At 44.0% G+C, this 27390-nt stretch overlaps 1 protein-coding gene across 9 annotated transcripts; it reads right to left on the bottom strand.

Annotated features, from left to right (window-relative positions):
• FOXD4 (forkhead box D4) lies at positions 1 to 26717 on the bottom strand. Of its 9 annotated transcripts, XR_010109074.1 has the most exons (4): positions 25607 to 25872; positions 19523 to 19663; positions 5325 to 5539; positions 1 to 4885 (listed from the first exon to the last, which is right to left on the bottom strand). XR_010109074.1 is itself a non-coding variant. In XM_063594054.1 (3 exons), the coding sequence occupies exon 3, from the start codon at positions 8906 to 8908 to the stop codon at positions 7634 to 7636; it is 1275 nt and encodes a 424-aa protein (XP_063450124.1). In that variant the 5' UTR covers positions 8909 to 9144; positions 19523 to 19663; positions 26182 to 26717; the 3' UTR covers positions 6937 to 7633. The 9 variants fall into 9 exon arrangements, 8 of the variants coding, with proteins under 8 accessions (XP_063450124.1, XP_054948210.1, XP_054948212.1 ...); XM_063594054.1 differs by lacking the exons at positions 1 to 4885; positions 5325 to 5539; positions 25607 to 25872 and adding exons at positions 6937 to 9144; positions 26182 to 26717; XM_055092235.1 differs by lacking the exons at positions 1 to 4885; positions 5325 to 5539 and adding an exon at positions 6937 to 9144 and having other exon boundaries at positions 25751 to 25879.
• Between the last annotated feature and the right edge of the window lie 673 nt (positions 26718 to 27390).

The raw sequence follows: 27390 nt of genomic DNA, 5'->3' as shown, positions 1-27390 counted from the left end.
GATGGGTGAACAAAAAATAAATCTACACATCAAGTGAAAATTAGGCTGAGCAGAAATGAAGCAAGTGATAAAGTACAAGAGAAGCTTCTACCTGTTATTCTAGGCATGCTAATTCTAATTTTAGAATTGCTGTGGTTACTTCATGTTACTCTGCCAGGCTTCAGTGTTAGGCAAGGGCAATTCTCTGTGTAAGCAGGGATAGCTTTCCTCAAAGGTCCTGTTGGTCCTGGGAAGTGATGGTACATGTGACTCATCCCTCAAACCAGAAGGCTAAGCTAAACTAGCAGGAGAGCTGCAGCAGGAACCTTCTGGCAGGAAAGAAACAGCATGCTCTGTGTACCACCCCTGTGTGACCAGAAATAAAGGATGCCCACCATGTGAAGACTGACCAGGACGCAGAGAGAAGGACGTCAGGCAAGATCCCGCCCGTGCTTCGGAACATAACATGTCTATTAGCATCATTAAGTACTAGCTGACATGCATAGAGCATTGAGTATGTGCCAGGCACTGTGCTAAGCACTTCACATTCACTATTTCATGGAATCCCCACCATGGCCCTATAAGGCGAAACTTATAAATATCACCATTAGATAGATGGGGAAATTGAGGCTTGGAGAGGTTAAGTTGTTTGCCTGAGGTCACAAAGCTGGTAAGCAGCAGAGCTGGAATCCAAACCAACAGAAATTCCATCTAGATACCCAACTCCTCACTGCCGTCTATCCTTGGAAACTAGACTAGTCTCCAAGGAAACATGAATCTACATTTTCTTTCAACTAATAAGAGCTCTTTCCTTACGGTAATTATTTAAATAGTTTTAATAAAAATTTAAAATCTATTTCAAGATTAAAGTTTCAAAGCCATCAAACATCAAATATATATGAAAATACATTTGTATACATTATAAACAGATATATGACGTGACATGAAGTGCTGGATCCAGTGCATCAGAAAATACACGCAAATATAAAATACCCGACAGCATTATGTAAAACATCAGCTGCTTGCCAAATCGGCATTAAATACTTAAGCACTGTGACCTGTTGCTTAAAGTATTACAAATCCAGCCTTATCTAAAAATCTCTATTTGTCCTAGGAAACTAATACTTTTTAAAAACAATAATTTGGTAATTTTAATAATATTTAGATCTATCTAAACTTAAAGCCTATATATTTACCACCCTTTTACATGCTTACCAGTATTACAGACACAATAAATTTTATCAGGTATGTTTGATAATGTGCTAGGAATTGTTTGAAATATAAAGAAGAATAAGATTTCGTTTTCACCATCTCAGAGATTCCAGATAGTGGTGGACACAGAAACCCGTGAAAATAACTGCAGGATGAAATAGATGAAATTATAGAAGCCCTATGTACCATGGAAAAATGGACATGGACATGGAAATTTTATTTCATATGCATACTCGTTAAAGAAAGAAGAAGCCTAAAAAAAGTTAGCTACCTTTGGTTTTTATTACTTATGTCTTACACTCAAGTGAACTTTTTTCTGTCTAATCTAATATCATTCAAATCCTGAGTCCTTTTAATTAAGTTATCCTAAAATGAATTTTCATGAACACAGAATTTGTGCTATTACTCTATCTGCACCTCATGGATATTACCACATTTTAGATTTTATGTTTTAAAACACAAAACAATATAAAACCTAAAGTTTTAACATAAAATGTCTTTGGATCTTCAACTAAAATACTAAAGATATAAAAAACTTTATTCTCCTCAAGATAAAACTAGATTTAAAATTGTCAATGAAATAGTTGATTGATCATTTATATTTCTATAAATATATGGAAAATAATCTATTTTTTAATTGTAAGACATTACAATTTTAGATTGTATTTGCATTTAGGAAAATTTCACATAATCTTTACCAGATCCATGCTTACTCTGATAAAAATTTGTTTTTTCAATAGTTGATTCTTCAAAATATCTTGACTAATCCTTCTCCCTCTACAAACAATATTATTATTTGCCAATATTCAAAAGTCTGAATAAACGACCTTATCCCTGGGAATATCTTGCCAAAAAACTATTACCTGCAGCTACAAAGTCCAGAATGTCAACTTCTTCAGAACAAACAGTTCAGCTTCTCCCATAAAAAATGCAAGGGAAACAAAAAAAAGAGGATTGAGGAAATCTAAAAGAGATATAATAGCCCATATCAACCAAACACAATACGTAACCCTTATTAGCATTCTAATTCAAACCGATCAACTAAACAAAAAGTTTTTAGACAATTGAAGATATTTAAATATTGCCTGGATAAACCGATGCTATTAATGGATTATTTAGGTGTGATAATGGTATTGTGGTTACATTGATGGGAATCTTCTTTTTTATAAATGGGGTCTTGCTATGTTGCTCAGGGTGGTCTTGAACTCCTGGCCTAAAGTGATCCTCCAACCTCTGCCTCCCAAAGAGCTGGGATTACAGGGAGGAGCCACTGCACCCAGTCTCATTGATGGAATTATTATCTTTTAGAGAAATATTCAAAAATACAATACAATGATAGACTATCTGGGATTTGATTCAAAATAATTCAGCGGGGAGGGGACTGTCAGCAGATAAAGAAGACACAAGGTTGGCCCAGAGGAGAAGTACATACAGGTTAATTATACTAATCTCTTTATAAACATTGTTTGAAATATGACATAATGTATCCTATACAACTGATACCTTGAGTAACACAATAATAGTCCCCTTAATTTTAGGAACTACTGGTCATAAATATGCCCTTACATATAGACATCTCCTCTATACATAGCAAAATCACATTATTTGACAAAAAGGAAATCTCTTAGGCTACGTTTAATCTTATTGTTCTCTTTGCCTGGATTTGGGAATAGAAACTGCTTCACTGGCTAAGTAAATCATAACTGTCCCAAAATATTCTTAATTACTGATTTCAATAAACATATCCCTTCGTTCTAAGAACAATTAAGAAAATGAAGTTTATGTTCAGGTAAACCTGACAATGTTAAGGTAGTTGAGTAACAGGGAAGAAATGATTAACTGAATTTCATACTGGATTCTCAAATCCTTTTTCTTTTTCTACTCTAATGTTTCCTTTGGATGGGGCGAATTCTAGTATTGTTAGCGATCACCTATGTAACTTTTTTGCAGGTGGTGTATATGGAATCAATGAATGCTTAAAACCAATTAAAAATAATTTCAGTGATTACATGAAAACGCAGCTAGAAAAACTAAAGTATTTTTGTAGAGATTACGAGAAGGTTACATTAACAATCAGAATAAGGTTACTATTTAGACTGTAATCGGGTGTCAATGTGGAAAGAAATTTCTGAGCGTTTTTCCGGAAGGCTGGGGAGGAATGAGAATCATGACTCTCCACACTTCCAATAAAACGTGGTGAAGCACTGGTGCAAACTCTCAGAAGCCACCATTTGCTAAATCTCCCCGCCAGCCTTGTCAGTCCTTACCGCCGTTGGATTCCATTATTTTTCTCGTGGTTTCTGCTGTTTCTCTCAATTGTCTAACGACCGTTATTAAGTAAAAATGAATGAAACGGGGCCGTGTGATCTAGGCAGCCTGGAGATGAGATTTTGGAATCATAAGCTACCTTCCAATGTATAAACAGACTTTATTCATTCTGGATACTCAATGTACACAGAATCGGCACTGTAGGATGTGACTGCCCTGCCAGAAGTCATCTGCTCGGGACTTGCTGGCAACCGACAGTCCCCTCTGCTTGCAACCCTCGGCCAGCCGCCGGGGACCCCTAGTCCACCGGTTCCTGGACGTTCTCTCTACTCTCCAGCGGCCACCGCCTCCACTCCCACCCCGATAGTCCCGAGCCTGCCGGCCCGAGGGTTCGCAGAGGGCCAGTCGTTGCGACAGCCCCGCGTCCCGGCCCCCTCGTCTCTTGGACCTTTCCCCCAGGCCAGCGCAGCCCGCGTCCCGGGCAAGGTTCACGCTACCAGGATCCAGTGCGGGGCGACGAAGTGGAGAGCTGCAGCGAGACTCCGAAGAGAGATTCCGGCTTCGCGGGGCGGCGCGGAGCCCGGAGCCGCCCACCTCCGCCGCCCGGGGAAGGCGGCTGGGATTAGAAGGTGGCTTCGGGCCCGCAGGGAGTCCGGGGGAGGGATTCCCGGTACCGCCGGCACCGACGTCGAGGGGTGCCTGGGTTCTTGGGGACCACGAGAGGAAAAAGAACGAAAATCACACCAGGGAGGAAGGACGCGCGGAACGCCCCCCTGTGAAGCAGGTGCTCTGGTCAGGCGTGGGCCGGAGCGCGGTCTGGGGGAGTCTGGCGGCGCCGTTGCCCGCACTCGGCAGAGGCTGGCAAGAAACGCACAGCCCAGGGCGTGGGGCGGGGAACTGACCGCGCGACAAGAAAACGCACAGCCCAGGGCGTGGGGCGGGGAACGGACCGCGCGACAAGAAAACGCACAGCCCAGGGCGTGGGGCGGGGAACGGACCGCGCGACAAGAAAACGCACAGCCCAGGGCGTGGGGCGGGGAACTGACCGCGCGACAAGAACACGCACAGCCCAGGGCGTGGGGCGGGGAACTGACCGCGCGAGTCTTTCGGCGCGTCTGGGTCTCGGGGAGAGAAAAGCGCTTCCTGGCACCGGGGGCGGTGGCACAGAGGCCAGGAGGAAGAAATCCGGGCCCTGGCCCAGGTCAGGCTTCCACCCCTGTGACCCGCAAGAGGCCCAGGCAGGAAAGGTGGCGCGCGCGAGTGGAGTTAGTGGTTCAGAAAGCAAACCTGGCCAGGTGCTACTGCCTGAGGGTCGTCGGGCGAGTTTCTTAATTTCTCCGAGTTCCTTATTTCTAGTCTGGAAAACGGAGAATTCCATAGTGTCTTCTTCAGTGAGTGCTGGGAGTGCTGAAGGAGGATCCGGTGCCTGGCAGACCAGGAGCAGGGGGGAAACAGTTGGCCGATACTGTTACTATTATCAGCGTTATTGGCGGGCAGGACAGTGTGTGTGTGGGGGGGTCGGGGGTAAGGGGCCTCCCCGCGCCTCCCAGCCCTTCGCGCTCGGCTCCAGCTCTTTGGCTTCCTTCCCTGGGCAGCTCTAGGCTTAGCTCTCAGCCATTTCTCAAGAAGACGATCCCGAGGGTCGAAGACCACCCCTGACCCTTGACCATGGACTCTTCGTGTAACTTGGAAGAGCCGTGATTTTAAAACCCAGCCTCAGGGTTACGGAAGCCCGAGATCTGGGAGGCGTCCGGGACCTCCCTCCCAGAACCGCAGGGACCCGGCCTGGGATCCAGAGTGTGGCCTCTCGCTCTGTGCAGTCAGGAAGGCGGCCAGGTCTGGTCACCGCGCCAAGCACTACGCACCTCTGGGACGCGTCGTTGCGGGGCGGTGGGGGGGCTGGGGCGCCTCCACGACGCCTGGTCTGCCCGGCAAGTGCTTGGTGTCGTTGGTGGGTTCGTAGCTGCGACACGTAAACGTCCGTTCCGCGAGCCGGGCAAGGCAACCCCTGCGGGTCGCACCCGAAGGCCGGACCTCTCCAAGCCGCCTGGGTGCTTCCAAACAGGTGGACCCGAAGCTCCTGTTTGATCGGAGAATAACGTTTAATTTACTCCGCCACTGAATTGATGGTTTAAATATTCATCTTTGGATATGGTTTAACATTAGGCAAAAATTAGGAGCTTGGAGGCAGTTCCGGGAAGGGGTCTGACCCTCAGTCACCCATGTTCGTAGCTGTGTTGGTCTGCCCTCGGGCAAGAGAAGGAAGATAATTGGGAGGGTGCCAAGAAAGCCTAGAGAAAGTCCCTTCTGGGTTCAGCGGCCGGTTGTAGCCGCTCTCCCAGGACGTTTGTTGACAATAAATGAAGGAAGGTCGGCCTGGAGACGTTTTCGCACAACGGACAGAGGGGAGTTGGAACGTAAACCAGCGAGAACCTGGCATGAAATAGGACCCCTCTATTCTCAGTTTGTTTCCAAACTCTTAGACTGCCCCAGCCCTGCCGGATTTGCTAAAAGTGGTCTATTTTGGACGCTGGTGGTGCTATGGGGCTGACGGCTACCCATGCAAAGAAGAGGGAAGAATTGGAAGCTGGGGTCTGGGCAGCTACCAAAGGTGGGGCTTGGGAACTTTTCAGAACGTCCTCAGAACCGCAGGAGCCAAGAGGAAATCTCCCGTAGGGGATCTCAGGTAGGGCATGCCAAGAAATTCCAAGAGACGGGATGGAGAAGAGAAGCGGGAGAAAAATCGGCCAATTAGACTACTGTAAAAATGTGTGTCTCCATGTTTGTCCTCCCTCCTGAAATAAGAAATTCATAGCTGGGGGTGGGGAGTAGATGGGGGCTGGGGGAAAAACTTTCTCACATTCACAGAGCAGCTTCCCTCAAAGCGGCACGGAATCGGGAACCCCACTCAGGACAGGGGAAAACGGCCAAGTTCCTAGAAATTTGTTTTCTTTGTGGGGAGCAATTCATGATGGGCGTTCTTGTCTGGTTTCCCCCCACTCCGTCCCCTGACGCCGAGTAACACTTAAACCTTTCTAGTTGCAAAGTCTTTTCAGAGTTTTTTTTTTTTTAAGAAATAAGTTTTGAAAATTCTAGTGTTTAAAATATATATATATATATATTTATAGCCTTTTATTTTCCCTGAGTACATGTTGGCCACTACATTCCAAATTGATCTCAAATGGTTTTCCAGCTTGTTGGGGGGTGATGAAAAATAAATGGAGAATATATTTACATGCCCTCCTATTCTTTTCTTTTAGAAGTCTCATAAATAGTAAATTTCCTATTTTAAAAGCCAGGACATTTTCAACCTCAAATATTTGGAATTTTTAAAGGCCATATTAAAATGGATTACTTCTGCTATCTATAATAAATATGAATTGTGAAAATAAATTGTTTGAGGGAAAATAATGTAGGTTTTAAAAAGTTCCATTTAGAAAGGGAAGAATGAGACGTAATAGAAAATAAACGATGTAGTGTAGTGACTTAGCATTTTATTTCGTCTATATAACTAGGCTTAATTTTAACACCTTAATTTTAACATTAAAGATGGCACGTCAGACACACAGATAAGAAATCAATGTTCTGAAATTAATATCCTACTTACATTAAACATCCCTATCAGGAAGACACAGAGAGTAGAAGCATTTTGCACTAGACTTAGGAATAATACTTCCAGTTCCAAGGAAGTGAAGAAGGGGGAACATGTTTGGCATCGGAGGCTGTGTTTTTGTTTGCTTGCTTGTTTTTCTTTTAATGCCAGAACAAAATACCCCACTCACGTTCATAGTACCCCAGGAAATGTGCAAATCGGGAAAGCCATAGAAGCCACAACCGAAGGCAAGAAAAGATGACTTGACGCCCTGCGAAGGTTACGTTCAGGTGGTTTTTAGAGGAACGTAATCCAGCTGTTTCTTTCTAACCATTTTGCAGCGAACAGAAGTTCGTGTTTGCTCTCCAGCGGGATTCAGATGCACACGCCCAGTATGGGCCGCGCAAGGTGGAGTGAGCAGCTGCGGGTCGCTCCCCACTCCCACCTGGCTCTAGGAGGGCCCTGCGGAGTTGGCCAGGGAACTGGGCGTGGGCGATACTAAAAAAACTGGTGAGGTCCCCTCTCCGCCCAAAGGGGCAGCCAGCGATGTCAGCCTAGAGCCCTCTGCCACTGCCTGATACCTCAGCAGCGCCGACGCGGCCGACAGGTGCCCGCCCAGCACCGCGCCCTTGGTGGGAGCGCAGCCGTTGGCGCAGTCCTCCTCCTGATGCTGCTGCTATTGCTGCAAAATTGTCCGAGCAGCGGCGGCGGCGGACACTTGCAGCAAAGGGGCAGCGGTTTGGGGATGCAACAGGCTTGATGGTCGCTGGAGCAGGTGGCAGTAGCTCCACGCGGTCGGGGACAAACTCTGCGCAGCCCCTGTACCCACTCCCCTGACCCCTTGCATAATACTCTCAATGCTGAAAGAGATGCATCCGCCTCCCGGTGGCGACGCCAGACCCTTGCCCTCCTCCCAAGGCTGAGGACCAAGTGAGGGCTGCAGCACGGGAAGGGTGCCGGGGTCGCCAGGTCCGCGCCTTCTGCTTTATTCGGTGCCCCGGCATAGACGGGGGCCGAGAGCAGTAGGTAGCGAAGAGGATGCGGGTGCAGCAGAGCGTAAGGGCGTCTCCCGGGGGCGGTGTTGGGGTAGGCCCCCGGGACTGGCTGCGGCGGGGCAGGGGCCCCAAGCAGAGGGCCTGGGCGGGGGTTGTACAGGGCGGCGTGTGCAGCAGATAGAGGGAAGGGGTGGGGCAGGTGGGCTCCCGGGGTCAGTTGGTGGCGCTTGAAACGCTTCCTACGCCGGAGAAAGCTGCCATTGTCGAACATGTCCTGCGAGGCGGGGTCCAGGCTCCAGTAGTTGCCCTTGCCTGGGTGGCCCGGCTCGCGGGGGATCTTAACGAAGCAGTCGTTCAGCGAGAGGTTGTGGCGGATGCTCTTCTGCCAGGCGGGGAACTTGCGGCGGTAGTAGGGGAAGCGGCCGCTAATGAAGGCGCAGATGCCGCTGAGCGTGAGGCGCTTGTGCGGGTTTTGCAGGATGGCCATGGTGATGAGCGCGATGTACGCGTAGGGAGGCTTTGCCGGCTGCCGGGCATCTTCAGAGGCCGCCGCAGACCTTGGGGGTGCCCTGAACTTGGTGCCAAACTCTGAGGGGTCGCTCGGGCCGCCGCCGCCCTCGATGTGCTCTCGGGGAAGCGCAACCCCGCCCCACCGGGCCACCTGCAGCCCCGGCTGGAGCCACTGCTCTAGGAACTGCTGGCTCGCCTCCTCCTCCTCGTCTTCCACCTCGTCTTCATCTTCCTCCTCTCCCAGGACATCGATTTTACCGTCTCCCCCATCGGAGTCCCGGAGGCTGCGCTGCGGTGTGGCAAGTTCATGGAGGAGCAGGTGCTTCAGTCGCAGGGGATGACACACTTCCATGGCCCCCCATGCCAGAAGAGTTTGTAGTCTCCTCTCATCACCTTGAAGAGTACTGGTCAATTATTTTGTAGAATGTCCTTCAAATTGGGTTTGTCTGCTGTTTTCTCCTGATTCAGCTTAGGGAAAACCACCACAGATGATGTGCCACTCACACAGCACCACATCACAGGTACCTGCTGCCAATATGATGCCACCTTTGAGTTCTTGGTTGGGGCTGTGTCTGCCAGGTTTCTCCACTGTAAAGTATTGTTCCCTTTGTAATGAATAGCTATTTGGGGGGAGACTTGGCAGATATTCTATTTCTCCTAATTCTTTCACCTGTTAGATTTCACCTTGCTGCATCTGTCAAGGGACTGTGCTTATAACAATTATCATGGTGATTTTCTATTTCCCTTATTCCTTCTACATTTATTAACTGGAATTTTACAAGGAAGAACTGTTCCTTATCCCTCACTTATGCATTCATTTATGTATTGATATCAGCCTAAATGGATGGCTATTTCTTTTCTTTTTTAGGTTGTAATCCATTACTACTGTTGTCTATCCTGTGGCTCGAACTGCTCCAGCTTTGGCCAATGCAGCACTTTTTGACGGACATCTACCCTTCTGATATCTGACAGGCTGCCATCACTCACCTTTCGTTTGCCCTACCCCAACCCTGGAACAAACCCCTTCCCTGAGGAGCCCTTAGGATCCACCATCTCAGGCTGGCTCTGGTCACTGATGCAGGTGTCACTGCTCTAAGGCCCTCTGTCGACAGACTTAGAAAACAGATGTGTTACACTAACTCACACATGCATAGACCCACATTTCTCTCTCTCTGAAAAAACCAACAGCCCTAGTTCATGCTGACACCTCCAACCCTGATCCAGAACCACAGGATAACTCTAGCACCATCCTTCCTTATTTGTAACTTCTTCCTAGAATACGTACAGTTTTGAGATTGCTAACCCATGCCCCTATGAGAAACAAGTGCACTAACCAGAGGTTTTATCTTTAGCCTTACAGCATCCTGTCAAAACACTGTTTTCCAAAGTTACTGATAGGTCAGCTAATTCTACATCCATTTCACTATGGTTATGGCAGCATTCCCTAACCGTTTTGGCACCAAGGACCAATTTCTTAGAAGACAGTTTTTCCACAGACTGGGGCGAGGAGGGGGGATGGTTTCAGGATGAAACTGTGCCACCTCAGATCATCACTCTAACATCATAGTTAGAGTCTCAAAAGGAGTGAGTGAGCAACCTAGATCATTCACATGCACAGTTCACAACAGGGTTCATGCTCCTATGAGAATCTAATGCTGCTGCTGACCTGAGAGGAGGCAGAGCTCAGGCAGTAATGCTTGCCTGCCCTCTGCTCACCTCCTGCTCTGTGGCCCAGGTCCTAACAGGCTATGGACAGGTACCGATCCGTGGCCTAGGGGTTGGGGACCCCGGATTATGGGATAAGTTTGTAATACCATTTGATTCATCTGTCACAGTTTGTATCACTTGGGCACTCCCCCCAGTAACACACACACAAACATCTTTGTTGATTTTAGTGAAATTTTGTGGTGCACAGTTCCATGGGTTTTGACAGGTGCACAGTCAAATCTAACACAGTCCCATCACTCCCCAAACTGCCTCTCACTCTCTTTGTAATCAACTCCTTTTCCCCAACTCTTAACCCCTGGCAACCACTGATTTGTTCTTCTTCCTTATGGTTGTGCTTTTTCTAGAGCATCCTTTAAATAGAATCATACAATATGGAGGCCTTTTAGGTTTGGTTTCTTTCACTAAACAAAATGAATTTAAGATTCATCCATGTTGTGGGAATTAATAATTTGTTCCTTTTGACTTTTGAGTGGTATTCTGCTGTAGAGATGTTACCACAATTTGTTTATTCATTCACCAGTTGAAGGATATCTGATTTTGAGTGTTGGCAATTACTGAATAAAACTCTATTAACAGTCACATGCAGGTTTTGTGTGAGCATGAATTTTCACTTACCTTGGGTAAACACCTAGGAGTGAGACTGCCAGGTCCTAAGGCAGTGTAACACAGTAAGAAGCTGCCACACTGTTTTCCAGAGTGGCTGTGCCATTCTGCATTCCCAGTAGCAGGGTTGGAGAGCATATTCCTGCCAGCACTTGGCACTGTCCTTGCCAGCACTGGGATGCTTCGTGATTGTTCTTTCATCTTAGCTACTGATGTAGGCCTGTGCTGGTACCTTATGAAGAAGGTGCACAGCCTTCCAAATCACCTAGGCCCACTGTGGCAGTCTCATTCCCCAGAACATACTGTTATATCTCTAGCTGGTCAGCTGCTTGCCCCAAATGGTACTGTGGCCTTAGGCTAGGTGCAGTGTTTACCTTCCGGATTGCTTGCATTTGTTTCCCTAACAATAAATTATGTTGGGCATCACATGCTTATTTTTCTCTGCTTATTTGCATGGGCTTCTCTGCAATCCATGCAAGTTGTTTGGTGAAGTACAGGTTCACCAAAACTATTCCCCAATTTTTTACTGGGTTGTTTTCTTATTGTTGAGTTTTAAGTGTTCTTTATTATTCTGGATACTAACCCTTTGTCAGATATGTGACTTACAAATGTGTTCTCTGAGAGTAGAATTTTAAAATTTTGATAAAATGCAAATTATAGATTTTTTTCTTTTATGGATTGTGCTTTTGGTATCATATCTAAAAACTCTGCCCAAGATCATGCAGACTTTCCTTTGGGTTTCTTCCATAAGTTCTACAGTTTTACATTCTACATTTAGGTATATGATCCATTTTGAGTTCATTTTTGTATAAAATGTGAGCTGTACAGGTTATTTATTTATTTATTTTTGCATATACACTCTAGTTTTCTAGTCCATTTGTTGACAAGATTACACTTTCTCCATGGAATATATTAAGAGGTGCCTTTACACCACTGTCAAAAATAAACCAACCATATCTGTATGGACTTATCTGGGGTCCTCTGTTCTGTTCCACTGACCTGTGTATCTATCTTTTCACCAATACCACATACCACTCTCTTGATTGTGGTGATTTTACATTTTATAGTAAATCTTGTTCTTTTTCCTTTTTCAGATGGAGTTTTGCTCTTGTTGCCCAGGCTGGAGTGCAATGACAGGATCTCTGCTCACCGCAACCTCCACCTCCCAGGTTCAAGTGATTCTCCTGACTCAGCTTCCTGAGTAGCTGGGATTACAGGCACCTGTCACCATGCCCGGCTAATTTTTTTTTTTTTTTTTTTTTTTTTTTTTTTTTGTATTTTTAGTAGAGACAGGTTTTCACCATGTTGGCCGGGCTGGTCTTGAACTCCTGACCTCAGGTGATCTGCCCGCCTTGGCCTCCCAAAGTGTTGGGATTACAGGCCTGAGCCACCACGCCCAGCCGTTGCTCTGCCTTTCTAATGATGACTTTAGGTATCAGTTTTTAATATAAAGTTTATCTTTTTTTTCTTTCACAGCTTGTGGTTTTTGTGTGGTAAGCAATCTGCCTACTTTACATTGTGAAAATATTGTTTTCTTCTTAAAACTTTACAGTTTTAGCCTTTTACAGTTCATTCTACAATCCATCTAAAATTAATGCTATGTCCACAGTAAGAGTGAGTAGCAGAGTTTCATTTTTCCTTGCATGTTTATCCAGTTGAAAAAATCTTTCCCTTCCCAATTGAACTATGTTGGTTGAAAAAACTTTGATTTCTCCTGTTGTTGCACTGTGCATCCTAGTGTTTTGTAAATTAACTATTCTTATCTTCTTAGTTTTTTATAAGTGTAAACAGGGGAAATATAATTATAATTTCTTTTAAAAGAGCTCTCTTACTTAATAAAGAAACAGGCTGGGCATGGTGGCTCACGCATGTAATCCCAGCACTTTGGGAGGCTGAGGCGGGTGCATCACCTGAGGTCAGGAGATCAAGACCATTCTGGTCAATATGCCAAAACCCTGTTTCTACTAAAAATACAAAAATTAGCCAGGTGTGGTGGTGGGTGCCTGTAGTCCCAGCTGCTCAGGAGGCTGAGGCAGGAGAATTGCTTGAACCCAGGAGGCACAGGTTGCAGTGAGCCGAGATCACGCCACTGCACTCCAGCCTGGGTGACAGAGCAAGACTCCATCTTGAAAAAAAAAAAAAAAAAGAACAAACGAACGAACAAAAGAAAGGACAGGAAAGGGAAAGGAAAAGAAATAAAATGTCTAATGTTTTTTGCCCACCAAACTAGTTAAAGTAATTACAAAGACAAGGCTGCTGTAAACACCTTGTGCACTGTCCCCAAAACGCAGATGGCATGGGAGCAGACAGCACCTTTAGATGAAGACACACATGCAGCCTACACAAGGCACACAGATGCATTTCAGCCATTATTCCCTCATGATGAAACCCTCCCCTTGTGCAGTGTGTAACCTGAACTGACACACACACATCTTGGGTGAAGTGTGAAGTAATGGGAATCTGTGTACACTACTATTCAGAGTATAAACTGGTGCAAAATTACAGAAGGTAATGTGGCAATACTACAATTTTAAATATATAATTCTATTAGGAACTTAGATTTCATAAATATTCACACAAGTATGCAAAGAGATATTCACAGATGACCCATGCTATACTACCAGAAATAATGAAAAGTGGGAAATAGCCAAAATGATGTCAGTGGAAGCTTGGACAAATAAGTTATGGTATACCTAAACAATGAAATGCCATCATTAAAATGAATGAGGAACTCAATGCACACTGACATGGAACAACTTCCAGGAAATACAAGTGGAGGAAAAGGATGAACATGCAATGCATTAGGAGAACATGCTGACACCACCTCACTGGAAAGGGAAAGAGGTGCATGACCTGTGACACTGTGGTTCTGTTCCTAGGCACAGACCCAAGGACCCTGTGCAAGGCAATGCAGATTTAGATGCTATTTCAGTTAATGGAACTCTACCTTCCAGCTGCTCAGGCCAAAGTCTTAGTCTCACCCCTCGACCCTCTTACTGCACCATACACATTCCATGTGTCAGTTCCACCTGCAGAATACACCCAGGATTTGAGCCCTTCCTCATCCACCACCTCCTTTCTCTCCAAGCCATGATCATTTCCCATGGGGGTTAACCCAAGCCTCTTAAGAACTGGTCCACTTGCTTCTGTCCTGCCTCTTGGAAGTCTGTTCTTAACACAGTAGCCAGAATAATCCTGTTAAAGCATAGGCCTGAACAAATCACTCCTCTGCTCAAAACCCTGACTCCCTACTTCACTCAGAAAAGCCCAAGTCCTTACTATGACAACAGGTACTTCACAGCTGGGACCCAGTCAGGCTGGGATCTTGTCTCCTACCGGCCCCGCTTCTGGGCTCCCCTTATCCATGCTGGAACCCTGCTGTCCCTGAATATGCCAGATGATGTACTCCTGCCTTGAGGTCTTTGCACTTTTTCTTTCCCTGCCGGGGAGGCCCTGCCCTCAGACATCCATTCATCCTGCTCTCATTGCCTAAGGTTTGCTTCCACAGATGGCTTCTTAGAGGCCACTCTCTGTAGATCTTCCTCTAACACCACCCATCCTTAGCATTTCTTATCTCCCACATACTATCACAATTACTACACTGCGGAACTCATCTTGTCCACTGCCTATCTGTTTCACCAGAATGCAAGCTCCATCAGACATGGGTTTTCATGTTTCATTTATTGCTGTATCCTGACACCATAGCACATAGTAAATCCTTAATATATTGTGGACTAAACAGGTGTAACAGTATGTGTAATAAGACGAGAGACATCTCTAAGTCTGGCTCCTGGGTAGATTTTATCTACCCAACAAAGGAGTAGAGGTAGGACTCCGGCCCATGCCATTTCCAAGGAAACCCTTTCTGGAGGGGTGGGGAAAGCTGTGTCCTTCCCATCAAGAGCAAAGAAAAGCCACTACCACTTATGTAGGAAAAATCCCTATGACTCTACCCCTGGGGGTAATCAACAGGCAAAGGGCAACACACTTACTGTTCCCTGTGAGATAATTAACAAAAATAAGCCTCTGTTCAGAATATCTCAGGTGTTCTGGACAAAAAATAAAGATTCAGGATAAAGTTAATGAAGATGAAAATTTTAAATCAACTTAAGGTTCTGAGAAAAAGTCTGATGGCTCTGGATTTCCTGGTGACACAAGAGATCCGGTTGTTTTGAAAAGATGGAGAAGGAGTATGTAGGGAGCCAAACATCAGAGGAGAGTGAAGGAGTTTGAAATATTGATAACACAAAGAGGAGTAGAGCAGGCCAACCAAGCAAACACAGTGGGGCTGTGGGCCGCATGGGGGCCCTACAGGCACATAGCAGATGACCAAGAAACATCAGTTTACAGAATGAGTGGAAGAATAAATGAGTGAGCAAGTGAAAAGAGCAAATAAATGAGTGGGTGAACAAGGAGGAGCAAGCAATGGGAGAATAAATTCAGAAGAAAGCAAGTGAGTGAATTGATGATGTCCCCACTGTGTTCCCTGGTGTGAATCTTCTTTCTTATATTTCTTAGCTGCTCATGTGTTGGTTCATTTAGGGTTGGGAATATGCCATTTGAGTGTGTTTTTTAAAAAAAGACTGGGATGGAGTTTAGGGTAACGGCAAGAGTGTTACTGAAACAATGGATCATGGAATATAAGCTGGACAAAAGGAGACATGATAAAAAGAAGGTTGATAGGATAGAAAAAATAAGGCAACGGTTGAGGTGGTAGTCAGGAAATCTGGAAGGTGAGAAGATTATGCTTAAGGACTGGGATGCCCGAATTCATGAGTCTGGACCATGGGAGTTGGTGGCTGAGACAGAGAAGAGAAGAGGAGAGGAGAGAAGGAGATCCTAGGAACAAAGAGGACAGTACTAAGGCCAGAGGCTGTGAGTCCCACAGGTGGACACTGAAACCACCAGGCAACAGCAGGGACTGGGGTGGAGAAAATGACCACGATTCTTTGCAGACTCTGACATCTGGTGAGCATGACTATGCAGGAGGTGACTGTGCAGAAAAGGATCTGAGCTAGAAAAGGGGAACTTCACCCTTCATGTTCTATGCTTCAGGACTGCATGAATTTTCTGTTGTTTTTCATTTACAAAGAGCACACGTTGCTTTATAATTGACAAAACCCACAAATTTGGGGAAGAGATAATATTAAAGTCAGAGAAAAGAGTTTACAATCCAGAGAAAATCATTAATTTAAGAAGCACTAACAAATACTGCTTGAAACAGTGCTGAGTCCGACACTGAAATTAATTTTCTTTTTCTTTCCAGTCACTAAAGAAAGGGTATCAGGAAGGCCATCTGGATTTTTGCTGAAACCTGTAACAATACTCTAAAGATCCTAAGGGGAAAATGCCAATGTGCTAACAAGGATATTTACTTAAATGGATACAGGATGTCTCCTCTCCAAGGTACAGTGGCTTTCGAGCCCAGTACACACTTCAAGGGCTAGAAGGATCCCCTGAATTCTCTATCCCTCATGGTAACCAGAGACTATGTTCACATTCTCATAAGGGAACCAAAAATGTAGCTTCTTCTATCTTGTTTCCTTGGGGGATGCACAATTTAAAAATGCTTTTTATAGAATTCCATTATCTTGGGATATCCTGGGAACTACTAGAGTTGAAGATAATTTTGGTAGAACCTTAAAATACGATGGCCCCCATTGCTAAGCCCACTGAGAACCAAATTACCAAAGTAAGTGTTAAGACATTCAAATTTGAATAGAAAATATAATGTTTTATGAGGTATAAAAAAATGCAATAAAAAAGATTTAGAAAATTCAATGCAAAGAACCCAGAAGCATCTCTGCCAAGACTGAGCTGAATGCGTTGTTTGACTACACACTCCCTTGTCAAATGTCAACTTCATAAAAGACAAGGAACAACTTCTTATATATCCTCAACAGTGCCTATACTTATACTGAAATAACTATAGGCAATTACAGTGCCCATAATAACACTGAAATCCGATGGAAAAAGTTAGAAATTCTTAAAGATATATAGTATCTAGACACTCTTCTTCAATATCTTTCCTTTATAGGAATCACACAATTTCTGTCGTCAAACATAAAACTGAGTGGCAGAAACACTATGCTGGACAGAAGACCCAGCCAGATTATTTACTTACACCATTTCCCCAGCTGAACCCTCAGAGTCCTTCTCAGGGCCACCCTTTTGGCTAGTCCAATCAATCTGTGACTCAGTCTTTTACTGATCCTGACCCTCTGTCCAGCTGTGCAGACATCACCATAGGCAGCACTCAACATTTCTCACCTGTCTACTGAAACCCTTAACTGGCTGTCCTCTCTTCAATCTGGACCCCAGCTGATCTACCTTCTATTCTGAATCAACAGCCTAATAAAAGGCTTCCTTAGGTCAGGGTTAAGATGAATCCTCTGTCCATCAAACTATGTTTAAACCTCAGTAATATCATGAATGTTGCTTGAAAGAGCAGCTTAATCAAGGATTCAGAGTATGAACTGGCTGGCTTCCCCCAGATCAACCACGTTGAATTGCTTAATTTCTTCCCTATGTTCTCTAAACTTTGAATACTAAAATGAGTTGAAAAGTAAGCAGAAGGATACTAAAGGCCTATTTTCCCGCACGTTCACAAAAAAGAAAATTAACAAAGTTACGTAGAATCTTGATTACCTAAATTATTTTTACTATAGTTCTTTTTCTAAGCTTTGAAAGCCCACCTTAAATCAAAGAATTAGGGGTACTGTGTTTCTCAAAGACATGTGGGGGAAAGAGAAGGCCATTTATATAGTGATTTTAAATGGTGATTACATATGGTCTTATCTTTTTAAAATCAATTTTAGGTTCAAAGTTAAGTGGTTTTTCCTTCCAGAGAAAGGATATATTAAACATCTGCTGCAGTTTCAGGTCACCAACAGCCTCTACCCACAGGTTTGGATTTGCATTTTTGTAGGAACGGACAGAAGTCCGAGGAAGATGAACGAAAGATGAACGAAATGGCAGAGTAGGAAGCCGGGGCAGTCCCAGTACTGCAAAGCAACTAGGTGGGGTAAAAGGTGGTGCTGACTGGTTCTCGCTCACTGTGCCCCACAGAAGGTAGCCAGGGTTGCTGTCATAAAACCTTTTTGTGCAGGGATGCTTGTGTTAGCAGCCATTGATTCAAAGGGGCGGATCTGTAGGTAAGTTTGGGGGAAGGGGAAAGGGAGACAGAAGGGTAGCCAGTTATGCAAAGAAAACATATCTCGACTGTATTCTCTAATTTTATGTGTGCAGTGCAAAAAAAACCAATTCTCAGACATTTAAAATGTGTTTGAGATGATGGGAAAAAGAATACATGAGGGAAAAAAACAAATTCCCACAAATTCCTCACCGCAGATGCAGCAGTAACACTGTACTTCAAGCATTACAGCTTTTTTTAAATTGACATTCTGTAATATATCTCCCCATCCTAAAATCCACATTTAATAGTGGCTATTGGGAGTAAATGTGAGACACCTAACATTTCTAGATACAGCCAACCAACTTTAAATTTTAAAAAAATTGCCATAATAGTAAAAATGACCTAGAGAATTCATAACTGTATAACATTATGCAATACCAACAGCATAATTACAAGCTTTAAATAAGTTTTACAGCTATCAACATTAAATACATCTTAGTGTGGCAGAGAACTGCTACAATATAAGTTTAACAAATATTATGTATTATCCTCACTGTAACTAAAATAGAAAATTAATTTCTGCTTCAAATACTGCAAAAACCAGTCTCTGGTCTAAAGTTACTAAACTTCTGTCAGAAAAACATATGGCCCATCAAGCACACAGTTGATAATTACACAAATGTAAAATAATATACAATAAATGACTAGACCCATGACATTCTAGAGGAGGCTATCTCAAGACCTTCCTAGCCCTCCAAATTCTCAAACACCACTGTGGTAGACACTGTAGTCATCATACGATAGCCACCTACCCTGGTTCTGTGCTCATGCAGTCTCTGGTTTTTATCTGGACACACGGCTGGGCCACAACCCCCAGCCTCCCTTGCACTAGTGCTCTAGCCAACAAGGTGTGGGCAACGTGATGCATGTAACTTTTGGGCTGTGCCACTGAAACACAGGTTGTATCCCACCAACCCCACCTACCCTTCGGCCTGAGTGCAAATGTGGCAGGTAATACACCGTTTTGGACCATGCAGGTAAGGCTGCACTCTCGGGATGGCAGAGCAACAAGACAGACTGTGCTTGGCCCCTTGACAATGTTACAAGCAAAGTCATCATGCCAACTCAGGCTTTCAAGGGAGAAAAACTGATTTGTCTTGTGTAAGCCACTATTATTACATTTCTGATACATGCCACCAAAACTGTGTATTTTAATTTCCTCAGGTTCCTCAGCTATAATGTGGGATTAATAATAATACCTCTCTCCCAATTATTGTGAGGATTAAATGTTTTAAATTAAAAAAAAAGAAAAAAGCATCTGTGTATGAATATTAGGCAATCTACTAGCCTCATTTTTTAGCTAAATAACTTGTTTCTTCACACCAGCCTTCTGGGTGGGCAAGTCTCAAAAGTTATGGAGCTTTGCAGGGACTTGAAAAATAGGTAAGGCCATACATGCTAAACTGGCAAATGGCATGGTTCTGCTCAGCTGTAACTTACATGCTGTGACTGATGTTACAATGGTTATTCTCTCTTTCAAGTTTCTGACTACAAGATTCACAACTCTTCCAGCCATCTTCTGTCTTAATCCAACTCCATCCAGGAGATCTCCAGTCCTGACCCAAAAATGGCATAGTTCTCCTATGAAAAAGTTAATTTATGTTAAAAAGTATATATAATTCATAAAAGTTTCTTTTCACTTAGAACATTTATTCATTAATTTTAAAGATTAAAGTTCTTAACATTTAAATGTCTGCTCATTAATTAAATGTTGGCTGGACATTGGTGACAGTGACAATAACACAGTACTTTGATTGTACTAAAGTGATAAAATGGGGTAAGTAAACGTAGTTTTACTGGCCTAATACTGCATATCCCACGAAAGGTTTACCAGAGGTGACATTCAAGCTCATACCTGAAAAACAAGCAGGGGTCAGGGAGTGTGGAATAGGGAATATTATCCCAAACAAGTATTCTCTCTTTACCAGAAGTTAGGAGCAACCAAAAATGAAATGTATTCATGTTCAACAACTCTAAGTAGTTCAGTTTGGTTGAAGCTTAGAATAGATGAGAGGGAGTGGGCCAGAATTAAGGATGGAGAAGTCATTTAAGGCTGGATCAAGTCAGAGGAGTTGGATGCTATTCTGAGGGCAATGAGGGGCCAAAAAAGGGAAGTAAGCAGGTAAGTGATTCAATTAGATTTGTGGTTTACAAAGAACTCAGTATCACACTGGGAGAAGGTATGGGGTGAGGATCACCTGCAGGAAAGTAGTTGGGACTGGAGGCTTCTGAATGTTGATCTTTAAAAGGTGAGAGTGTACAGTGGCAAAAGAAACAGAAGAGCAGAGACTACAGAAACATTTAGGAAACAGAGTCAAACAGTACTTGAAGACTGGCTGGAAACATGAGGAGGAAATCAAGGAAGTTATCTAGATTTTGTTTTGTAGCCCCTGGTTCTGGGATAAGACATACAGAAGGAACAGCAGGGTTTTATTAGGAAAGGAGAGATAAGGGATATTAATTTCAGCTTTGGACATGCCTGTTCAGTTTGAAATACTAGACTCCAGGTATAAAAATTATGACTTAAAAAATGATGCAACTTCATGATTAACTTCATGAAGCTCACAATTTGATAAGAGTGAGACTTCAAATGCTAGTTCTTCCCATTAACTTGATTTCTGCTCCTCTTGATCAGTGATTTTCAACTACTGCTGTGCATTAACATCACAGGAAGGTTTTTAAACATTCAAGTGCTTAGTCCCATTTTAGTTCAGTTAAATATGAATATTTGGGGGTGAAGGCTAAGTTTAAATAGTTTTTAAAGGTCCACAGGTGATTCTCATACACAGTGAGACTGTGCATGAGGCTAAAAACCACCTCAGATGTTCACACTGCTGATTCAAAATGTCACATCCCAGAAAGGCTCCCTGACTCCCTGTCCAAACAGTGCCGTTATGCTGCCTCAACCCCATCCCTACCAGTCTAAGCCATTATCTAGTGCCTTCATAGTTGTAAGGGCTGTCTGAAATGATTAGCGTGTTTATCATCTGTTTTCCTCCAAGAAAATGCAATGTCTTGTTCAGGTCCGTATTCCATTACCTTGAACAATGCCAGGAAAACAACAGGAGCTCTATAAGTATTTATTTACTGAATGAATAAATATATAGATCCATGGTTCAGAAGAGAGTTGGACTAGAGAGAAAGAGGAAAATCATGAGCATTTAGATACTAATCAAGACCACACAAATAATATCACAGAATATGTCGAGAGGGAAATCAAGAGAGCCAAGAAAAAAACCCTAAGAAACATCACCATTTAAGGGACCAGCAGATATAAGCCAAGAAGAAAAACTGAAAAGGAAGAGCCAAAAAGGTAGAGGGAGAAGTAGGAAGTCAGGAGAAAAATGTATTTCAAGAAAGAAATGATCGACAGAGACGAAAATGTTATAAAAACGCCAAGCATGGCAAGAGTTGAAAATATACGTTGAATTTAGCTACAGAAAGACAGCTGAATTACTCAAGCAAAAGTGGTTTCTGTAATGTGTTACTTTAATTTCACGTCCCGAACAGACTTGAGTATTTTATAATGTAGAATATTTATATCGTAGAGAATAATGTAGAATATTTACATCATGGAGAATAAATGAGAGATGAACATCTCCAAACACCACCTCCCAACTATATTTAGTATAATTAACAAAAAACAAGTTATTAAATGGGCACTTATACAATCCTAGAAGATACAGGAAAAAAAAGGAAGGAAATTACATAGACTTCAACAATATTCCTGGATCAACCACAAATGCTTAACTCTTGACTGGTGTAGGAAATGTATGATGAAGTAATTATTCTTTACACGAAGAAAATCTCAAACCTTGCTAAACTGACTTATAGTCAGAACATGTCTTTTTCAGTCACATAATGATTAATTTAAATTCTTGCTTTAGAAAATACTTTATTCCTTAAATTTCAGCACAATTTTGATAAACTTTGTCTCACAGAACTGCTTCACAACTACTGAACATCTTAAAATGCAAAACTCAATGCCCATGTTCAGTCGATCTAGAGTTATCTAAAACTGTCTCTAATAGCATAGAGCTGATTTTATGATTTTCAAGAACATTCCCACCAAAGGCAGAAAAGACCATGAAGTAGCAGATGACTGTTTAAGTGGCACCTTGAGTCTCATAAAACACATTCAACAGAAAATGGCTGCTAGGAACATCTCTGATAATTATCAAATTATCTCTCAATATCAACTTGAAACTGTGGATTCAGAAATATATATTTTTAAAAAAAATCAAGTGGATAATCCTGAAAAATACTGCTAACAGATTTTGTTACTGCTAACAAATACAGGATTACTTCAACGACAAACATTTGAGCACCAACTACATGTTATTATGCTAGGTGTTCCTGCCCTCAAAAGTGTGCAATTTAGCTAAGGAACTAAAAAAGAACAATAGCAAAACACACACAAATTCCATACAAGTGTACTATAATAAAGTGTGTTTACATGTAGATATGTGAGTGTGCATGTATACATACATACACATATGTCCACAATCTTGTAACTTGTGGTAAAGAGAGAATAAAGTTAATTTGAGCAGAAAGCAAATCAGCTGGGAAAGCTCTGACGAGAAACTAGGACTTGATCTTGGCCCTAAAGCATGGTTAGATCTTAAATGAATGGAGAGGCAAGGCAAAAAATATCAATCATGGGAATGGTGGGTGCATAAGTATAAAGGTCAAAATGTGTGCCACAGTTTGAGAAAAATAAGCAGAAAAGATTGGATAAAATGGAGAAAGTTTATCAGAGGCCTGGTACATAAGCTGGAAAAGTGACTAGAAGCCAGGTCATAGAAGAATATCAAAGAATATCAAAGGTGTTTAGACTTTATTCTGTCAGTAATTAAACGTTTTTCAGCAACAGATCAGTGTGAGCAGTGGTGTTTTGAGAATAATAATTTTCTAGGGCTTGTAGGATAGATCAAATGAAAAACATGGAGACAGAAAAAAACAACTAGGCAATAAATATCTTGCCAACAGAACCTTATCTGGATGACTGTCCTATGTACATCCCGGTATCCTCAGCTGACAAAATATTTTAAAACGTGATGACACACAAATATTGTACTTACCTATTTAGACACTATGCCCACTCATCATTTAATACACTTATCTTCTAGTTTCACAAACAATCTTTATAACATTTACATAAAGAGCCTGCCTACTGTTTCCATTAATATAACCAATTCTTTTACAACTACCTAAACTCTACAGTTAATTCATTTTGGCAACTCAGTGAGAAATGAATAGTTTGGTCTGAATTTCTCAGCTGCTAAGTTTGATTTTTTTAAGGGTTGAAAGGAGTGAAATGCAGCCATGGAAATAAAAAAATAGTCCATGCCCAAAGGCTTATTTTCAACACAGAGGAAAAGATTTGTTTCTCTGAAGATGTGTGTGCTTCACAGATTTGTTATGGTATGCTCTTTGGATCACAATGAAGTTTTTCTTAAAGCATAATCTATACAGCTCATGAACTAAAGCACAAACTCTGGATGCAGATGAAAAACAACAACAAAAACAAAAAAAGACAAGTTGCAATGTAAAAGGTCTGGGGTCTGGATCTCAAGTTTTCAAAAATACTCCCAAACTGAGGCTTCTGAGTTTGTAAATCAGAAAACAATGCTACTAAAGTTTTATAGAATGATGACAACCCACGGCTTTTAATGAGAATGTATTCGTTCAGCCAAAAAAATGTGAATTGTTAGAGCTTTGTATGCTTATTTTAATTAAAATTACCTTTATTTTGGGATTTGCAAATACAAAAAAAACTAGAAATTACTCCTGAAAATTATTAAACTTTTAAGAGCAAGCACTCAAAGGGTGTAGCTTGTATAATTTGCAAATTTTAAGCACATTTTATGCCAACTTATTTCAGACAGCCTACAATGATTAACTATTTTAAATCTTCCCTTAATTTCTATTTCATGTGGTAGGACATGTGGGTGGGGTACTTCAGTAGAAAAGGACTTCATGAAGTTCATTTGCTGGTGGAAACTCTTGGCATGAGAGACTCAGAACAAAAAAAAAAAAGTCTTTCCTTCAACAAGCATATTTTTTCTTTACAATAATAATGGCAAACATTTATTAGAGCTTACTATAGGCTATGCATTACTCTAAACAATCTACATATGTTGTCTCATTTAATCCTCATGCTGCCCTCCAAGATAGAAAACATTATTCTTGTTTTACAAGTTTCATTATCTATTTTATAGATGAAGACACTGAGGCAAAAGTTCAGTGGAGCTGGGATTCAAAATGATGGAGTCTCACTCCGGGATCCATGCTCCTAACCACTATGTTTATAATAGCAGTTCCTGAAAACCCTATTAAAACAGATGCCATTAAATTATAAGCCTTTTAACTTTTTTTTTTACCGTCTATTACAGATCACTAATATGATTTCAAGTAATGATGAATCTAAATATAAAGGCACTAAAACAAGGAAAACAAGACAGGAAAGAAAACTCTAATCCATTTTAAAAGACCACATGTGTTTCCCTGTTTGTTTTGCTTAAAAGTGTGGACAAATTTGATCCAGAAAGGACATTTAAAAAAATGGCACACTGAGGGCTGAGAGTCAGAAATAAGATTTACTGTAAGGACTTGCAGATAATCACAGATTCCTCATGGGAAAGGTAAACATGTAAAGACGAGGAGAAAACAGAATATGAAAGAGTAAACATCTTTTTTGATTAGGGCCGGATGGTAAGGATTTGGAGGCAGCAAGAGACAGCTTCATAAGGGAAGAAATGGTTCTCTAGATTCTTTAGTCTTTCACAATGAGTTTGAATAGACCCAAGGACAGAGGTGGAATCTAATTGAGAAAAAGGTCAAATTGAGCTTACTGTGAGGAGAAGGATGCAAAATTAGTGTCTGCTGCAAGAAAAATAAGCATGGAAAGAAATTAAGGGAGGAGACAGAGACAGAGCCAGAGCCACAGACCAGGAGTAGGAAAAAAAGGTAAGCAGCAGACGGGGCAGAGTGGCCTGGAGGAATGAGGGATCACACCTAGCAGGTGTCCACCGGCGAAGAGGCAAGGGCCGAGCCCGGAGGGCAAACGCCGGCAGGAGTCGTCCCCGAAACACCTTGCCCAGCGAGGCGGACACAAGCTCGGGCCTGCAAGACGGCCCAGGAGGGTGGGGGCGGGAAGGGGTCGCAGAAGGTGGGCAGGGGAAGCGGCTGAGGACACGCGATGCACCTGTGGGCGGCCCCCGTTCCCATCTGACTCGCCCGTAGCTCCCTGAATGAACCCTCCACACCCGCCGGCCGTCCCCAGACCCCACCTGACGCGCCCGCGGCCCATCGTCCCTACCTGACGCGCCCGCGGACCCAGACCTCAGCAGACGCGCACGCGGCAATCCCGTCCCCATCTGACGCGCCCGCGACAACCCCGTCCCCACCTGACGCGCCCGAGACCCCCGGTCCCCACCTGACCCTCCCACAGGCCCCGTCCCCACCTGACGCGCCCGCGACCCCATGTCTTCCCCTGACGCGCCCGCCGTCCCCGGTCTTCACCTGACTCGCCCGTGGCCCATCGTCCCCAACTGACGCGCCCGCGATCCCCAATCTTCACCTAAGGCGCCCGCGGCGCCCAGTCTTCACCTGACGCGCCCGCGGCACCCTGTACTACCTAGCGCGCCTGCAGCCCCCAGTCTTCACCTGACGCGCCCGCGTCCCCCAGTGCCCAACGGGCGCGCCTGCCACCTGGGCCGGCACCTGACGGCGACCAGGCGATTATTGCCGGAAGTGGGCCACCGCCTCTCGGCGCGCCTCAGGGAAGCCCCGCCCCTGGCCATGCTGATTGGCCGGCGCGGATTCGCGTGGCAGTGTTGCTGCCCGGTCCTGACGCCCGCAGCGTGCGCCTGCGTAGTAGGCACTGCCCCGCCGTCCGCGCGCGCCCAGAGTGCCGGGCGCGGGGGCGCGGGGGCGCGGGGGCGCGGGGGCGCGGGGGCGCGGGGGCGCGGGGGCGCGGGGGCGCGGGGGCGCGGGGGCGCGGGGGCGCGGGGGCGCGGGGGCGCGGGGGCGCGGGGGCGCGGGGGCGCGGTCAGTGCCCGAGATCCCTGCGATCGCTGGGAGATGACGGTGAAGACCTGAGATTTAGGCCTGCGCGGCGGGTGACGACGCCGGTCCGGGTCTTCACGGGAGGACGCTGGCCGGGGCCTTCAGGTGTTCTCGTGGCCTGAGGACGCGCGTCCCTGAGAATGTGCGTGCCCGCCCCGCGCGGGTCCCACAGGAGCCTGGGCAGCCCCCCCCCCGCATTTCCACCCTGCGGCCGTATTTCCACCCGCTGGGCGCCAAACCCGGAATGCCTGCACTCTAGGGCATCACTGCGCGCTGACACTCAGCATTCAGGCACAAGCACGTTCTCTTTATAAACAGTTTCGAATCTTGTCGGATCTTTCTAGAAGGTTGAAATGCCCTGGAGGAGCAGCGTGAATAGTTTTTTCCAATTAGGAAAAAAGAATGTGGGGCGGCTGGAGGGAGAGAGGCAGGCCGAGAAGGCCAGGTGCGTCCAGGAGCCGCAGCCCCCGTGCCTCAGTTTCCTCCTAGAAACATGGAGGTGGCGGTGCACGCTACAGGATTTCTGTAAGAACAAATGAGTTAACGTGTGCAAAACATTTAAAACAGTGTCTGGTGTGTAGCAAGCAAATATGAGTATTAGTCTTTTCCTTGTTAAAATGTGTGCATCTACATTTGGTGCACATTACAGGAAGTGTATAGTATGGATTCATATTTTGGAAAAGTAATTTTAGAAGTTATTTCTGATGTGCTTATTGTAATAGTGTTTCTTGACCACATGCTTTTAGATAATGTGAAGGCAATGAAGTAGGCAATATTGCTTGCACATCCCCAATTTAAACACCTGTCTGTCCCTCCTTCCCTCTCTCCTTTCTTTTCTTCCTTTCCCTCTCTCTTTATTCCTTCCTTCATTCCCTTCAAGGTTGCGGATTATTCCATTATATAAATGTATCAATTTATTAGAATAGTTTCTATGATGTCTATGATGGGCTTTAGATTGTTTGCAATAGTTTGCCATTATAAATAATGCCCAGTAGCGCTGTGGTTTGATTTAACTTGTGAAGGTATATTTCCAAATAAATCGCTATGATTGGATTGTTGTGTAAACCAAAAAGTGTCTGAGGCAGATCACAACTGATATAGAGGTTTATTTTGCCAAAATTGTGGATTTGCCTGGGGAAAAAGAAACACAGGTTACAGTAGGATTTTTGGCCTGTACTTTTTTCCAAATATTTAAGGGAAAAGCGCCGGTAGGAGGGGAAAGAGGGGAGAGTAGGCTA

Source organism: Pan paniscus, chromosome 11 (genome assembly GCF_029289425.2).
Source record: "Pan paniscus chromosome 11, NHGRI_mPanPan1-v2.0_pri, whole genome shotgun sequence".
NCBI lineage: Eukaryota > Metazoa > Chordata > Mammalia > Primates > Hominidae > Pan > Pan paniscus.
Note: the sequence above shows the minus strand (reverse complement) of the source record. Positions and strands in the feature narration are given on the sequence as shown.

What these genes read in the sequence shown, in the direction of transcription:
- FOXD4 (XM_055092232.1), bottom strand. Translation starts at nt 19,598, where the DNA reads ATGGCTGGAAGAGTTGTGAATCTTGTAGTCAGAAACTTGAAAGAGAGA. An exon ending in TGTAACATCAGTCACAGCAT is followed by an intron (nt 8,950 to 19,522) that starts GTAAGTTACAGC and finishes GTACTCTTCAAG; the next exon opens with GTGATGAGAGGAGACTACAA.